Consider the following 17167-nt stretch of genomic DNA (forward strand, 5'->3'; position numbering starts at 1 on the left):
ATTGCTTTCATGCTTCTCATTTAGGAGCTCCAGGCTTTTCTAGGGATGACTGTCATAATCACTGGTTCAGTTTTCATGCTTGACAACTAATTTTCTTTTCTGTATTGCTAATGTCACTGCAGTCCTAAAACCTGGTACTTTTCTCACACTTAGCCTGCATTTTTGGGGACCTGATTCTGTGTGCCAAAATGAGCAGGTTTCTTTTCCTGTGAGCAGCAATTTGTTCAAGTCAGCGGGGAGCAGAAAGACATTGTTAATGATGCAGCAGAGCAGAAAAGCTGTAATTGGAAATACAAGAAAAAGCAATTAAACCATTGTGGGATGTCCTGTGTTTGAAAGTGCTGCCTGGGCAAGTCCCACTGCTGCTGCAGATGCATTTGCAGCACTGCACTGGTGAGGATCAGTGTGAGCCAGGCAGCTGGGCACAGGGAGAACTGTTCTGCCAGGAGTGGAACCTAAATTAAAATGTTTTTCACTTCCTTCAGTGTATATCACTTGCAGATTATCTAAGGATTCTCTAAGTTCTGGCTGTCACATAGTTGACTGAACAACTCTCTAATTTATAGGATGATCTTTAACATCCCCTAGTTTGCTTGTTAGGAAACACTAGCTTTAAGAAGGAATTGTAATTTATTAACACTGAGGCTCTTGAGATTTTTTTTTTTTTTAACAGAAATGAACAAGTCAGCACCAGTTCAAGTGTACAGACCTTTGGCTAATTCATAACCAGACGTGGCATGGAGGAACACATCTTTCTTGTGCTCTGCTGGGCTGCAGAAGTGAATATGTGTTTTTTCACTTCAGTCAGGACCTCTCTCTGCCACAAGAAACTCACTGTACCACGAGGAAGAAAATTCTTAGTGCCAAAGGATATACAACTTTGAAAGTAAATTTATTTTTGTGACAAAGAAATAGATCTAAAGTAGTATCTGTTCCTTTTAAATATATATGGACATTTTGTTTTCAAAATTGTCATACTGGGATTTTTTCCATCCCTTTGCACCAGGATTGGCTCTGTTTGAGAGACTGTAAGAAACAGAGCAACATTTTGCAAATGAGGCCCTTCAAAACTCAGCCCTTTCAATATTAACTCTACTTGCTGGTCTGAGACTTGTTTTAGTAATCTGCAAGACATACAGGAGGAATAAGGATAAATGGCAAACATCAAGGCTTTCCTTTTTCAGTCACAAAATCGGTATACTTTCTTCTGCTGCTAAACTCATCAGTGTATAAAGTTTCATATTTTAAAATTTTCATATTTAGAATTTCATTATTTTGCATGGTCTTGTGTGAGTTTTGGGTCTGGCAATATTAGGCAGGTCCCAGACTTCCCTTGATCATAAAGTGTAGATGAAACTGCTGTTGGAATGAAATCCCAGCACAGGTTCTGTGTTCTTTGTTTGCATGTGCATTTCTTGGTTTGAAGGTCAGCTTTGCTGCACTTATTTTCAGCTTACAAGGGAATTTGTTCTTCATACAAATAATTTTTTATACAAAGGCAGTAGGAAAGGTCACAATCACTTCTGTGTGTTTCTGGAAGAAACTAATCTGTGGGGCAAAATGAATTCTGTACATTGGAGAGTGCAATGTGACTCTTTAATCTCAAACTTAGTGTATTCTCACTTGGTGTTTCTGGAAGTATAAAATATTTGATTTGAAGCTATATTTGGGAATTTCCCCCCATACAGACAGTCTCATCTTTCTCTTTATCCAATCCACATCCTCCAGATTCAGTCTAGATTATGATAATCTGCCAATTCCAGCTTTAGTTTTGCTCCAATCATTAAAAAACTGAAGCACATCTTGATGTTAAATCAGTATCAGCTGAAAGCTAAGAATAATTTCTAAAAAATCCACAGAAGTGGCTGTCAGTCCTGGTGAGGAACAAATGGAGGCAGCATTAGCAGCTGCAGTAAGCACCAGACATGCAGAGGACAGCAGTTCTTGCTGATTTGCAAAACTCATCACAAATTGTGCCAGGGACTGGTGAGGTGATTGCAAAGAGTGGCAGGAAAAGGAGGATCTGTTGCAGTTGTGTCAAAAAGGCAGAAAATCATTATTTCTCAGTAGAACTTGCTTTTGGCTTTGTTACCTGTGGAAGAATAATTTCTTCCAGTCAGGTTTTGTATTCTGATGGTGTTTGATGCCAGGTTAATGATGGCATTAAATGAAACACCATTTAAACTGGCAATGAAGCAATAAGCAGCTGGGAGTTGCAGGTGTTATTTGGGGTGTTTCTGTGAGTGACTTTGAGAAATCCACTGCTTTGTTGAGGGGTAGCAGTGGTCACCTCACATTTCCTGCAGCACTGGAAGGATGGAGGAGTGCTGGGGGAAGACTTGTCCTGTGTTAGTGCTGCACAGAGAATTGTGAAGCGTTGCCATATTCAGAATTGGCCTCTGAGGCTTTCCCCTGCCCTGAAAATTTGGTTATAAATTACCACACGTCCTGTTTGTGCCTTTATGTAATGCATGTGCAGCCCAATATTTCATGAATTTGAGTTGATACTGGTCAAGAAAATATGCAGCAAAGCTGAAGCAGAAAGCAGTGGAAAAATCAGGTTCAAAGAGTTACTAATGAAATTCAGGTAATATAACAGATGAAATAAAATACCAAAGTAACTGCAGGTTCAGCTCTGTGGTTCAGCAGTGAGAGTTGATTTCTTGGTTCCTAAGCTGTGTGTGAATGTCACAGGCTGCAGATGCTCTGATGAAGCCTCTTTAGGGGCTGTTTTTGGAATAATTGAGCAGCAGGGGTTACCCTTGTGCTTATTCTTCAGTGATTTACTAAACGTAAGGATGAATTCCTTCTTACCAGAAGACCAAAACCCAGAACTTGGGCATCCAAGTAATTTGACCAGAGCTCTGCTGGACATGCCATGTTTGGCAAAGTCAGGAAAAGTCAGATTATGCTGAGGTTGTTTAATTTAAGCTGCAACACTTTGTTCTTAGTGAGAACTTTTTGTAGGAGCAGGTTCTGAGCCCTGGTGCAGCTGGGGAACAGAGCAGACCTGGCAGCACTGGCTGCAGAACTGGAAAATATCCCTGCCCTGCTCTTGGCTCCAGGGAGGAGAGACGGAGCCAAAAGGCCTTGGGGACACTCATAATTGATATGGAGAGAGCAAATATTCAGTTTTCACTTCTAAATACTCCCCAGGGCTGGCACACCTTCAGACAGAGTGGAAGGTGCTGTGATTTGGAGCAACCAACTGTGCTGGTAGGAGAGGAGCAGGCAAAAATTACAAAAATCCAGCAGTTGATATGTAAAACTGTTCATGTACTTTTAGCAGGAAATAAGTTCATTAATTTTCTTTAAAAACTGTAATCTGGAAGATTTCCAGGCCATTCTAAATTTAAAGTAGAAGCAACTACTTTTTTTTTTTGAGGGTATTAATACTACAAATTACAAACTGGCTGTGGAAGACTTCACTATATGAAGCAGTGATTTTATTGATAACAGCAAGAAATTTCTGTCTACTAACTAAATATGGGATAAGTTTGGAACTGGGATTTGATACCCATTGCAGATAGTTTTTTGTTTGGGGTTTTATTTTTAGGGCCCAGGGCTTAAAAATAAGCTTTTATTTTAAATTTAATTTATTTAAAATAAATTTATTTTAAAATGTAGAATTAAAAATATTTTATTTTTTATTTATTTTAAAAATATTTAATTTTATTTATTTTAAATGTAATTTTATTTTATTTATTTTAAATGTAATTTAATTTTATTCTTCTGTGCTTGACATAAATGTAGCAAAATGATTCAGAGAAGCTTGTGCCCTCTCCTCTGGGGTACTTTCTTTTCCTCAGATCAGGGCACTTGCTGAGATTGTCAGTCCAAGTTCCTTTTATGGGATTTGCTTCAGCACTTAAATTCTCCCAATACAACATTTTTAAATAAATAATTGAATTAGTTAACTAAGTTTTATTGTGTGCTTGCAGAAAACATTATTATCAGCTTATTTGCCTAATGATATGATGGGATTTCTGGGACACTCTACATGAGAATGGATTGGTGATTAATCCTAAGCAGATGCCGAGGATGAGAAGACAACTGTTGTGCATTTTCCCTGGCAGTGCTCCTGTCTGGCTGTCACTCAGCAGCTGAGATGCAGCTTTTCCTTCTTTCCTGAGGAACATTTTGAGCTGATAAATGCTAGGCAGAGAGTGGAAGCTGTCAGTGCATGACATGAAAGATGCTGAATAGATCTGTGGTGCCAAATAAATTGTTCCTGCTTCCCTTTAACCAGACAGGAGTTGATTCACAGAATTCCCAGAATGACCAGGTTGGGAGATACCTTCAAGATCATCCAGTCCAACCCAGCCCAACACCTCAACTCAACCCTGGCACTCAGTGCCACATCCAGGCTGGTTTAAACACACCCAGGGATGGTGACTCCACCACCTCCCTGGGCAGCCATTCCAGAACTTTATCACCTTTCTGTGAATAATGTTTTCCTAATATCCAACCTGTATTTCCCTTGGTGCAGCTCGAGGCTGTGTGCTCTGGTTCTGTCAGTTCCTGGAGAAAGAGCCCAGCCCCACCTGAGCACAGCCACCTTTCAGGAGCTGCAGGGAGTGATAAGGTCACCCCTTATCTTCTGTCACCCAAATTCTTCTCAAGTGAGAAAAAAGCATCTTTGAAAACTGACTATAGCCTTGTTCAGTCGCCCATAGACCCCAGCTGATGCATATGGGAGCAGATTGATATCATATATATGAAGACATATTTATTAAAGAAAGAACTTAAAAGACATTCCGTACAGCCAAAAAAATTCAATTTAACTGGCTTAACACACTGAACCTTGTCTAGCTGTGAATTACTACTACTTCTAGTGAGAGATCAAACAAAACAGCTTGAAAGTCAGTTTAAGGCAAAGGTCTGGGTGAGCAGGTGAGGGACCAGTAATAATGTACTTTTAATGAAGTTGAAATACAGTTTAAAAGGGAAAAAGAAAATTGTGACACAGGGGTTTTGTATGGAATCCTTGTGGGCAGCACTGTTCATTGCAACACTGGTAGGACCGGAGTATGTTGCCTTCATTTACCCTTTCATTGAGAAAAGCAGGGCAGCGAGAAAAGACTGATAAATAATTCTTAACTTGCTGCACTTGTTGTGAACATGTGGAATGTGTTATGGAGACTTGTTTACCAAAGGCTGGTTTCTTAATTAGCCCGCGGTGATGGGATTTTGACTGGAGGACCAATCAAGTCTCCTTGTGTTGTGACTGTCTATAAAAGCAATGAGTTTCTTAATAAAGCTAGAGATTGATCAGCCTGCTGTGAATCAATGCTAAATATTACCTGACCAGGGCTCTGCTGCTATGATGGGAATCCATCTCCAGCTTTGTGGCACGAGGGATTCTGTGTGGGGAGAGCTGCAGCTGGTGCCAAACCCCACTGATGGGCGAAACTTTTTGTCTTTGCAGGCCGGGTGTCGTTTTTCACGTCGGGCTCGGAGAACCTGCACCGGGTGGAGCGGGTGCAGTGGGGCACTCGCTTTGCCATCACCATCTCCTTCACCTGCGACCCGCAGCACGGCATCGCCGACCCGCGGCGCTCCTGGGGCCGCAGGAGCCCTGCAGGAGGACAGGAGCCAGGGGCAAAGCAGCCCCTGTGACCTGAGTGAGCCCTGCAGGAGGACAGGAGCCAGGGGCAAAGCAGCCCCTGTGACCTGAGTGAGCCCTGCAGGAGGACAGGAGCCAGGGGCAAAGCAGCCCCTGTGACCTGAGTGAGCCCTGCAGGAGGACAGGAGCCAGGGGCAAAGCAGCCCCTGTGACCTGAGTGAGCCCTGCAGGAGGACAGGAGCCAGGGGCAAAGCAGCCCCTGTGACCTGAGTGAGCCCTGCAGGAGGACAGGAGCCAGGGGCAAAGCAGCCCCTGTGACCTGAGTGTTCTGTCCGCTCTGTTCTCGCTGCCCCTTTTCCATAAACATTGCCAGTGGTGGCTTAAGGACCAATCTTGAGTTTGATGCGTTCTGAAAATGGTTTGTCTTCATGTGCCAAAGAGACTGCAAAGAAGAAAGGATGGACTCCACAAAGAAATGAGAATGGGCTCCACAAAGAAATGAGAATGGGCTCCACAAAGAAGAGAAGAGGGACTCCACAAAGAAATGAGAATGGGCTCCACAAAAAAATGAGAATGGACTCCACAAAGAAGAGAAGATGGGCTCCACAAAGAAGAGAAGAGGGACTCCACAAAGAAATGAGAATGGGCTCCACAAAGAAATGAGAATGGGCTCCACAAAGAAATGAGAATGGGCTCCACAAAGAAATGAGAATGGGCTTCACAAACAAGCGAGGATGGACTCCATAAAGAGAGGATGGGCTCCACAAACAAGAGGAAGTGGGCTCTTCATTTTTCAAATGTTTTCTAAAAGTTCTTCAGTTTGAAAGATGCAAACAATCTTTTGGGCCAGGCCTTGATCTGACTCCCCAGGTTGCTGTTACCTGTTCCATTATTTAGTTTCTTCAGTTGCTAATGTGGTGTAGAAAGTCTGACCTAAGTGAATTGAGCCCAAGTTAATTGAGACCTGAGTTAATTGAATGTTACTCTCTAGAACACATCTTCTCTTGAGAGGGATGGATTCTCTAAATGTGGGATCAGTGGGGAATACACCTGGGGCCTTCAACTTTTTTTTTTAAATTTAATTACTACTGATTAAATTTTCAGGAAGTCTCTCGATAGCTATTTTTTTACTTCTCTTTTCCAGTTTAGTATGAAGACCTTTTCTGTTAATGAGGACCCTGAATATTAAATTGCAGGGACTTCCAAGAGGAGCTGTGTGCAAATGCATGCATCATCTTGCCAAATACTTCTGAGTTTTTACTGCAGTCAAATATTTCTGTGGGTCAGGAGGTTGATAAATAAATGGTAGAAAAATCTAATTTCTTTTCCTCTATCAAATTCTGAAATAACCATGTTGATCTGGTTTATTACCTGGATGTATAATTTCTGTGAAATACTGAAAATCTGGGAATCTGCTTTGATTTTTTTTTTTTAATTTTATACATACAGTTTGGCCCTTACAATGTACCCTTTTATGGCAACAATAAGTACTGGGGGGAATTAAATATAAAGAGGACTTGTGAGGGCTCTCATTGGGCACACCAGCAAGATTAGTCCTCTGTAATTTCATTTCTTTGAACTCTAGGTGGACTTCTTGGCATTTCTCATGGATAATTTTCATTATATAAGAATTGTAGAATCATTATGGCTTTTACTTCCTTGTAAGTTAACTGAAGGTTTAGGAAGATACATTTATGTGGAGATTTTCCTGAATATGTATCATCCACCTGAAATATCCTGCACTCCATCTCGATTTCAAGTCCAGAAATGTTTACAGTTTTAATTTGGATTTGCAGCAGAAATTCAGCCTTCATTTCTTATAACAGCTGGGTGCTTTAGGAGGTTGTAGCATCTAATCATGTGCACATTAAAATAAATTAGCTGGAAAGGCATTGATGATAACTGTGCTGCCAAGGAAATCTGGTTTTGTTTCTTCAATGCCATTTCTCAGTATTGAATTTCTCCTTCACAGCTTTCCTTTCCCCAGTAAAGGAAGATGTTATTGTTTTTAATGTAAGAGTTCCTGGTGTTCCTTCTCCATCCACATATCCTTCCACAGTGTTTGCAGGGGATTTGGTTTTCTAACCTGCCCTTGGAGAGTTCTGTGCAATATTTTTGTCTTGTCTAAGTTCTAGGGGTAAAACCAGGAAATGCTGCTGGAGGTCAGAGCTATTTGAGTGGGGAGGAATAAATACAACCAATCTACCTTCTCCAAGCGAAAACAAATGTAAATTAAAAATAAATAAAATAATAATAAACTTAAATTTTAAAAATTCTAAAAAGAAAATAAAACCCCAACTCTATGTTTTGAGTCTTTTGTGGAAATCCTAGCAAACATTGCAGGAGCAGCCAAAGAATTATTTCCTTTCTGAACCACAGGTGGCTCTGGCACACGTGGATTGTCTCAGCCTGGGAAAATCCACATAAGGATCCCCTGGAGGGTGGGAATCCTCTGCTGAGTGCCCACTGCTCCTTGGAACACCCCAGGAGCTGCAGCTCTGCCTTGCTGTGGGGTTTGGGAGCACTCTTAGGAAGCTGAAAGCTCATTTTACATCCTTGGCTGAACCCTGCTTTCAGCTCTCCCTGGTTGTTAATTTATCCCCAAAAATAAAAAAATGTGGCCATTATTTGTCTTCAGTGAGTGTTGGTGGCTTTAGGCTAAAGTCTTTCAGGGTGGGTTGTGCAAAGGAAATAAATAAATGTCCAATTTCCCAGGTACACATTTTTTGAGTGTGTCCATCATCTCCCCTCAAATCACTCGTTTCACCTCCCACTTCTGTGAGAACCTCGACCTGTTCCCCTGACCAGGGGATGGAGCTCAGGGTGTTATTTATTCATTTATTCATGCTTGCTTGCACTGCAGAGGAGCTGGCTTTTTCCTCTGATCCTTTTAGTTAACATGGGATATTAATTGTTATTAATGTGATTTCTATTTTTAACTAATCTTTATAAATAGTTTAAAAATGAAATTTAAATAGGGGTTTATTAATATTTATTAATAGTATTATAATTAAATTATATTAATATTTATTAGTATAATTTTATTAGTTTTTATTAATCTTTATTAATAGGCATTAAATTAATTTTTATTAATCTTTATTACTAGGATCCTTTATTAGAAGGATTTGTAACTCAATTTTTGAGAATTTTTATTCCTCAGCATTTGTTTTTTTCCCCAAATACTCCTATTTTTCTTCTAGCAGAGGCATTGTCCATGTTTAGCTCAATTATTTCAGAAATACTTCTTTCCATCTCGCCTGTTTTCCTGTAAAGCTGAAATAATTACAAGGTAGGGATCAGTGTTTCCTATTTTTGAGCATTCTTGACTTTCCTGGTTCCTCCTGGATAACAAGTAGGGAATTTTGAAACAGATACCAGAGAGTGAGTCAGACTTGGGATCACAACAAGAGCTGCCTTGCTTGAATAATTCTTCCTCTGGAATCAATAAAGCAGCCTGGAAGTACCACCTGCTTTATTTTTGTAGTATTTACATGCACCTAATTAAAAATATCTTGGATTACTGCTGAATAATCCTGAGGCTGTCCAAGGAACCCATGGTGGGTGAATGCACGAGCTGCCAGGTCAGATTGATTGTTCAGAGTGAGCTGCACTGAAACCTCCCCTTTTTTGAAGGAAATATTCTATTTATGGGGAGAAGCTGAGATTTGTGGAGTGTTCATGTTCTGTGTTTCTGGGAATTTTTTGTAATAGTCCTCCAGTGTCCAAAAAAGCTCATTTTAGACGTGGATACCCTTCCTATTCTTTTGTTAACAAACCACAAAAAAGCAGCAGCTGAGTTCCTGAGCCAGGATTTTTCTATTCAGACACCTTGAGGTTTGTCTCTTGTTCCTTTAGTTTATACAATTATTTTAAGCTGTTTGTGTAAATGCCTTGACACTTTGCTGCTGACTCCACAGAAAAAAAAGAAATAAATCTTGCTGGGTTTTTTTTGAGATTTATTTTCCCTGCCAGGGGAAGGTCTCTGGGTGGATTCCTACCTTGGAGGTGACCTCCTCAGCATATTAATTTATTAGCCAGACCATTAAATCCCGTGGGAATAAACAAAGGCAGCTCCTGATGGAGTCATTCTGCATGTCTTGGCTCAGGGTGGTGGTTCCTTCCATTCCCTCTAGCAGGGAATTGTGTTTATTTCTGATTTATGTTCCTGAAGAGCAGAAGTGTTCTGGGAGTCCTCCCTGCATAATGGGGCTTTAATTTGGTTCACTGAATAATGTTATGAAAAGAAGGCCACGTTTTACCAGGTGATTCAAAACTTAAAAGGCTGCTGTGAGATGAAACAAACTCTGAGCCCATTTAGGCCCCACACTTCTCAACACAAAAGAAATGAGAGAAGTGATCTTGGATTATTTCTCCTTTGCTAAGGGCCAAAAATGTGTGTTTTCGTGGTTTCTTTATATTAAAGGAAAATAGGAATTAATTGTAAGAGCCATTCCTTTCCACAGGGATGAATATGATCAAAATAAACTTTGACTAGCAGGGAAAAAGCAATATTACAGAAGTCAGCCAAGCAGAGGGGGAAGTCAAATTTAAGATGGTTTTAGGCAGAGAGAAGCTACGGGAGATTTCTCCCACGCTGACGTGTCTGTGTCACTTTGAAGTGACATTTTCTCCTCCTCCTCACTCTGCTCGATTGTTTCATTAGATCAGACAACTGGAAACTGAGAGCTTTCAGGCAGCTTTCTTCCTGTTCAACCCTTTAAATAAAATTTTAAATAGGACCTCTTGATAACCATTTGTTTTAGCTATTTATCCTGTCCATTCTCTGTTTGAATTAATAAGTTAAGTGATGCTGCATCCACCTGTTTTAAAAAATGATGAATTATGCTTTCTCCTGCATTTATCTTGTGTGTCAATCAAATGGGTATTTTTTAAGTGATGGTGTCCTCCACACATATTTTGTGTCTGTTGCACCTTTTGTGGAACTGGACAGAATTTAGACTTGTAAATAAGAAATAATCCAAGAAGAAAATTAAAACTGAATTAATAAATGTACAGAAATTTTCCCTTTGGGATAAAAAAAAAAAGGGGGGGGGGTTTGAAATATATGTGGGTTTTGGAGCTGTAAGAAAAAAAAACAGTAAAAAAAAAAGGAAAAAATAATTAATTTATTAATCCTTTAGTGAGACTCTAGGGAATCTGCACCTGCTCCTCAGTACCTGGAAATCCAGACCTCTCCCTGCCCATTTTCCCTTTCTAGGCACACGTTTTGATGGAGATCTTGATCCCTTCAGACCATGAGCAAGAAAAATCTCCTTTCTCTGCCTCAGCAGCAGCACAAGACTGTGGATTTTTTGGGAAGGCTTTGCCCACCTGGAGCAGTGCCCAGCTGCCAGCAACTTGAGACTTCTTGACTTTGTTTTTTAATGCCTTCAGCACCTCCAGATGAACGTGAGTCAGTGAATTCCAGCGTGCTGCAAAAATTATCACCCTCAGTGCAAGTTAAACACGTTTTGACTCTTGCTAATTTTTTACTTAAGGCTTTGGAGCAGACTGCTAACACTTGTCTTCTTCCTAATCATTCTCCTTAAATGAAATACTTCAGCCATAAAGCATGCACAAAAGGGCAGTAATCAAAAACCTTTCTGTAGCTGAGTTGTACTAGAAGATATTTCTGAGAAGTCTAAATTAAGGATTCTGTTCTCTGGTCAGGCCAAATTTGTGATTTGCAGGATCTGGGCAAGGCAGAAGTGAAGATGTTTGGTGGCCCAGCTCCCCTGGAGTGGGAGGTGTAATGATTCTGTAATTTTGGTGCACTGATAAAGGTTTCTGTGTTAAATTTACAAACATGGCAGGGTCATTAAGAACTGCCAGGGCCTCTTGTTAGACTGTCTGACAGAACAAAAAACCAGAAATCTCTGAGCCTTAATGCCTTGTTTATAATGAATGAAACTGAGTGAATGAGCCAGTGCATCAATTAACTAGAAAAGCAGATATCACTTTCTGCCTGTCCCCTGAACAGGGTTAGTGACCCCTGGTTTTATTTCCTTATGGATGTGGATGGATGTGGGGCTGGGAGAAAGTTCAGTCCCTGCCTGCTCTTGACATCCACAGTTCTTCCCACGAGCTGCTGAGGGCTTGTTTGTACTGCAGAGGAGACAAAGGATATTCCAAAGCTTCTAAATTCATAAGAATTCAGCTCTCTAATAGCAACACCTACTTGCTGAATGCATTCTGAATAGTCCAGCTGCACCAGACTGTGTCACTCAGGAGACACGGATTTTCCATGCCCTGGAAGGGGAGGGCAGCACATCGAGCCAGCTTTAGTCATGGAGCATGCCAGGGGTTCATGTTTGCATCAGTGTGACAAGTGAAATCTGGCTCTAAATTAACAGCCTTGAGACTGAAAAATTACTATTTTGTTGGGAAGAACACAGGTGTGGAAGGAATGCTTGGCTTAATGAGCTTATCTAATCTCAGTCTCTTTCATAAGTACGAGCCTGACTGTAAATACTGAAGTTCTTTTTAGAGATAATAGCCAAGAATGCTTCCTAACCACAGGAGGATTTACCATTCCTAAACAGCTAAAAAGCTGAAACTAATCAGAAATATGAAAACTCCATAAAACTGAACATTTTGCACCATGGGTGTGTTGGAGCTGGGAGCTCCCTCTGGGCTGGGCACGGGCTGGAGCCAATCCTTGGCAAGAATTTGTGCACCAAACCCTCTGTATTTGTGCAAAATACCTTTCAGATTGTTGTTGTGATCCTTGAGGTTTTCCTAGGCTTTCTCCTCCCTGTGGCCTGTGCTGTGCACATCTGGGAGCAGGGGAAGGTTCCTGCCAGGGAGGTGCCAGCCCTGCAGACCCCGCTGTGTACCCAGGGAGCTCCCAGGCTGCCAGCCCTGTCTCCTCCTGGAGACAGCTCCTCTAAACACTGGGGATGGAGTTTATCCTCAGGGCCAGCCCTCCATCAATTTGTCCAGTTGATGTTGGGATTGTGCAGTAAAACTGGTGCTTACAAGAATTCTGACTGCACCCACCCCAGACGAGGAGACCACCCCAGGAGGAGGCTGGGGTCTGGTGGGGGCTGGAGGCTTTGCTCTGCTCTCAGTCCCAAAAGCAGCTGGGATGGGGAGGACACATCTGGACACTCCAAGGAGGTGGTGGTGGATGGAAAGTCCCCGTGGGGGGGTTGGGAGAGGATTTTTGGGTTCCAGGTGATGGGAAGGGTGGGAGCTCCTGCTGCTGAAGAGGTGCTGGGAAAGGAGCAAATGCTAAATCTGGGGGGCATGAGTGCTGAAAGGCAAGGTGTGACATCCCAAATGACAGGGATTGAAATCATGTGGATGCACAGGATGGGGAAAGGGAAAAGGAGCTGCCGATCCAGGGACTTGAGCAGAGTCTGAAATGGCTGTTTAGGGATATTTCAGCTCATATTGAGGGTTGAGATCAGCCTGCAGCCCTTCTCCAGCCATCCTCTGCTGCCAGGATCTGGAGCTGTTGCCTTTTTGTAGCTTCTTGGGTAAAGAAAGGTTGGTGGGAAAGCAGTGCCCTGGCGTGCCATGGAGAGATGCTTTGGCAGGGACACTGAGCAGGAAGAAAGGATCCTGACAGCATTGCTGCCATCCTCTTCCCCAGCACAGCACCTCCAAAATCCAGCAGAAAACCAAGGGGGACAGAGGCAGTGTGTGGCTGCCTCCATGCACAGAAACCTGGGAGATGCCCAGTGGGAAGTCACTTGCCAGCTGCTTTATTGATGTGCTGTTTAATTGTTTTGCTAAAGCAGCTGCCTCTGCCTTATTAATTTAGAAGAAATTACTGACTGAAAAGACTAATTCTAGCTTGTACTTTGCTTGTACTTTGATTCTTTTTCCTTTGGGGCAATGAGAGAATATCCCATAACACTTCTCTACCTGGAATCACAGGATCTCTTGGAGATCTGCCTTAAGCCTTGTCCTCTTGTTAAAAAAAGGGGATATTTAAAATCACCACCCGAGCCCACCAGGAACAACTTCTTCTCAGCAGCCCAGACTCAGAATAGGCGAGTTTCCTTAATTTATAGCACGTTGAGAAAATATTTAATTGAGGACCCAGTGGAGTACTCCAGGAGTTATCATCAGCTCATTTGTCCTGCCTGTGTGAGAGCTACAACTGTGGACAGGTTTGGATTCCATTTCATTTCATTTCATTTCATTCACCAGTTTTGTAACCATGGGTAACAGCAGAGCTGAGTGGCTCTGCACTGCTGCAAGGAGGCTGTCAAGATTGTCAGGTTTTAAAATCAACCTGCTTTGATGACTCTTCTGTTCTGCAGCACTTACCTTACAGAGTTTGCCCTGAAAAACCTGTTTAAAAATGACTTTCCTTTTTTTTTTGCAGCGTTTGAACTGAAAGCAAGATAGAAGTTGTTCAAGGATGCCTTTGCAAAAGACTGGTGTGTTGCCAGAGATACAAGATCTGGCTTGTTCTAATGTCTTCTCCCTTGCAGAAAAATAAATTTACTTTGCTCTGCAGTGTGTTGGGAAGGTTGAGGTTCAGAACAGACTTTTCCTTCAGGATTGGAGGAGCCACCACCCCTTGGAGGCTTTGAACATTTATCACTTTGGAAGTGCAAAGGAGATAAATCTGCCCATGGTCTGTAAGGGTTTCAGGGCTTTGATTTTTCTTTTCCCTCCTTTATGAACATCTCTCACTGACTTCCATGCTGGAAGGAAAGTCCCCTTTTCATGAGGATGTGCCACATCCCATGGGCAGCAATAGTTACATCCCACTGACTGTGCATGAAGAATATAATGCATTAAAATAATCTAGAACAAACTGTAAAAACACTTAAACAACAAGCCCAAAGCAAAATAATTATTTTAAGTCTGCCAACTCTTTGTTTAAAATAAAGTTGTACTCATTGTGAGTGAAATGCTGCCTTCCATTTAAGTCCATCCTACAAAACTCTTCCCAAAAGTCCTCAAACACAACTTTTTTTGGTTATAAGCCTGCCTGAATTCACTCCCCAAAGCTTCTGGAAGTCAGTCCAGGCTCCAGAAAGCATCCTCTGGATGCTAAACCTGCTTTCTAAACCTAAAATTATCAAAACCCTCAAACAGAAGAAACAGGTGCCAGCAAATGTGTTGGACCAGCAGCAACTCAAAAACCATCAAGGGCTCAGCAGATTTTCTGCTGCTCGCCCTGCCCAGGCTCTGTGAAGCACTCGGGCTTTGCTGCTCTGGCTGTAATGTCTGTTTTGAACACTGGATGAGAGTTTGGTCTCAAAAGTACCTGAGCACTTACAGGTGAGTTGTTTTTAATGAAACATCTTGCTGGAGACTCGTGGCAGCTTCAGAGAGATCTTATTTCAGCTGGAGCCAAATGTTGGGAGGGAGCAAGGACCAAAACCATGGCAAAGATGTCCAAATCTGGGGAAGGTGAGCACTGTTTTGGAAGGCTAAATTTAGCAGGGATTAAACAGAGCATCTCTCATCCAGCAACCTCAAAACCTGTCACACACAAGAGTGACACCTTAAAACATGACCTGAAAGTTTCCCCAGACACTGGAAACAGCATTGCTATTTTCTAGGCAATGGACAGCACCAAGTGACCCCCCTGAGGTCATTTTCCAGCAGCATCCAGGACTCCTGAGCTGCTCAGCTCCAGCAGGGTGGAGTGCTGCCTCCACAGGAGCTCCAATGCCAAACCCTGGGAAATCCCTCCTGGCTTTCATTCACTGTCTTTTCTAGGCCTGCCAGAGCTATCAGCACCGCCAGTGCTTTTGGGGAAGAAGCCTCTGAGCCCCCAGCAGCAGGTGAGGTGAAGGAAAGAAAATAAATGCATTTAGCTGCAGGGGCAGGCAGGGGCTGCAGAGTCCTCAAATGTTCCTGCTGCCACCCCTTAACCTGGGCACTGCCCAGGGGCAGGAAGCTGCTTTTGAAATGTGGAGCTCCAACTGATTTTACAATAAAGCCATTTCTGTAAAATATTGCCTTCTATGGTGTTAAAGAAAAAGCCCATCTGCTGTGACATTCTCATTCTCTGGACATAATTCTGTCTCTCAGGACTGCACAGAGAGAAGAAGAGAAAACAATCTTTATCTCTGCTCCTTTGTTCTCCCATGTGGAATGTGGTGTGGAGGTTGTTCACCTGCAGTGATGGCTGGGTTGGATCTGGTGAGGTTGTTTGGGGTCAGTGAATGGATCCAGCTGTGGCTCGGGCTCTCAGCAGAGAAACGAGTTGTGAGTTGGGTAAGTAAGGAGTAAGTATGTAGAATGGGATAATATCTCTTTAAATAGTATATTAATGTAATATAGTATAGTTTTAATAAAGCTATCCTTCAGCCTTCTGACCTGGAGCCAATCCTCATTTCTTCTCTGCATTTTTTACTATAATCTGTTACAAAGAAAAAGGAGAAACTCGATTTAAACCTGTGGGGTGACTGGGATTTTGAGCACTGCAATGCTGGGGGCTGGCTGCCAGCCCCTGCTCCCCAAAGGGAGAGGCTGTGGGAGCCTGGCACGGGGGCTGGTGCTGCCTCTTTAGGTTTAGGTGTCCCCTCTGCACGTGTCAGGGGTGCTGCTGTCCCTCCCCTATTAGCATGACTGCTTTAGAGTTAATTTACCTGCTGATTTTTGAAAGATAGGCTCAGTGTACCCAAGAATAATTACTCTGTAGTGCCTTTCCCTGAGAGGCTTCTTGCATGAGGCAGCCTTGTGCTTCTCAAATGTCAAGCTGATATTTAAAAGAATAACAGAGGTAGAAGGCTGTGAGTTTGATGGACGTCCCTGGCTTGCAGGAGCACACAGAGGAGCTGTCTCTGACAGGTTGTGTTCATGGACACACCACATTTAGCTTCAGGAATCTCCCTTGCTTTGTTTGGATGGAATCATGTTTGGTTCTAGTTAAGAATTCAGGAGCTGAATTCAAGATCCTAACGGGAATGCACGAGGAAAGACCAACAGCATCTCAGAGAGAGATTGGCCAAAACAAGCTGGAACAAACTTGGCAGGTTTTACTCCTCCAGCATTAGCATGGCTTTGCTTTTAGAACTGTTCCCTCTGCCAAGCATGGCTGATAGTGCTGGTGGTTTGATTGTGCACAAACTTATTTACTATTTTCCTTCCAGATATCTCGATGGAGGTGTCTGGGCGGGATCTTCCACAGTATTGAAGTTCAGCCTTTTTTAATAAATGCTTTAATGACTGCTTTTTAACTCTTCACCCCATCTCTGACTGTAGGAGCATTTCTAGTGCTCACCAAAATATCTCATTTAAGTTAAAATCTGTATTACAAACAGAACCAGAAAAGCAGAGACCAAATGCCAGAACACTTCTACAGGATTAATTTCTCCCTTTCCTCTTTTAATTCTCCCTTCCTTTTGTGGGCGACCCAAGTAAAATGATGCAGCAGTTTTGCTTTGGTAAATTCCATTGGGAGCATTTTTATTGGGGACAAGATGACTCCAGTTGTGCCCAGAGATCACAAAGCTCAGTTTTGACCATTCGCATTTGTTAAACTGAAATTAGTCTCCCCCAAAGGTGATATATGCCAAACCAGAAACTCAGTGTGGGCAGAAAACTGCATTCCTGAGCAGAAATATTTATTATTTTAAACCTCCATTTTGATATATGTCCCATTCAAGATTTTAATAATTTAAT

General features: G+C 42.2%; 1 protein-coding gene across 5 annotated transcripts in view; it reads left to right on the forward strand.

The window, feature by feature from the left end:
- The window catches only part of OGFOD3 (2-oxoglutarate and iron dependent oxygenase domain containing 3), a 38486-nt gene extending 22628 nt beyond the window's left edge, over nt 1-15858 (forward strand). The window contains exons 9-10 of one of the 5 annotated variants that reach the window (XM_085556942.1): nt 5429-5575; nt 5630-7864. In XM_085556942.1, coding sequence (XP_085413068.1) covers nt 5429-5575; nt 5630-5730 — 248 coding nt within the window. In that variant the 3' untranslated portion in view covers nt 5731-7864. The other 4 variants (XM_085556941.1, XM_085556945.1, XM_085556943.1 and 1 more) reach the window with 4 other exon arrangements.
- Nucleotides 15859-17167: the final 1309 nt, after the last annotated feature.

This window comes from Lonchura striata, chromosome 18 (assembly GCF_050655825.1).
Source record: "Lonchura striata isolate lonStrDom1 chromosome 18, ASM5065582v1, whole genome shotgun sequence".
NCBI classification, from domain to species: Eukaryota; Metazoa; Chordata; class Aves; order Passeriformes; family Estrildidae; genus Lonchura; species Lonchura striata.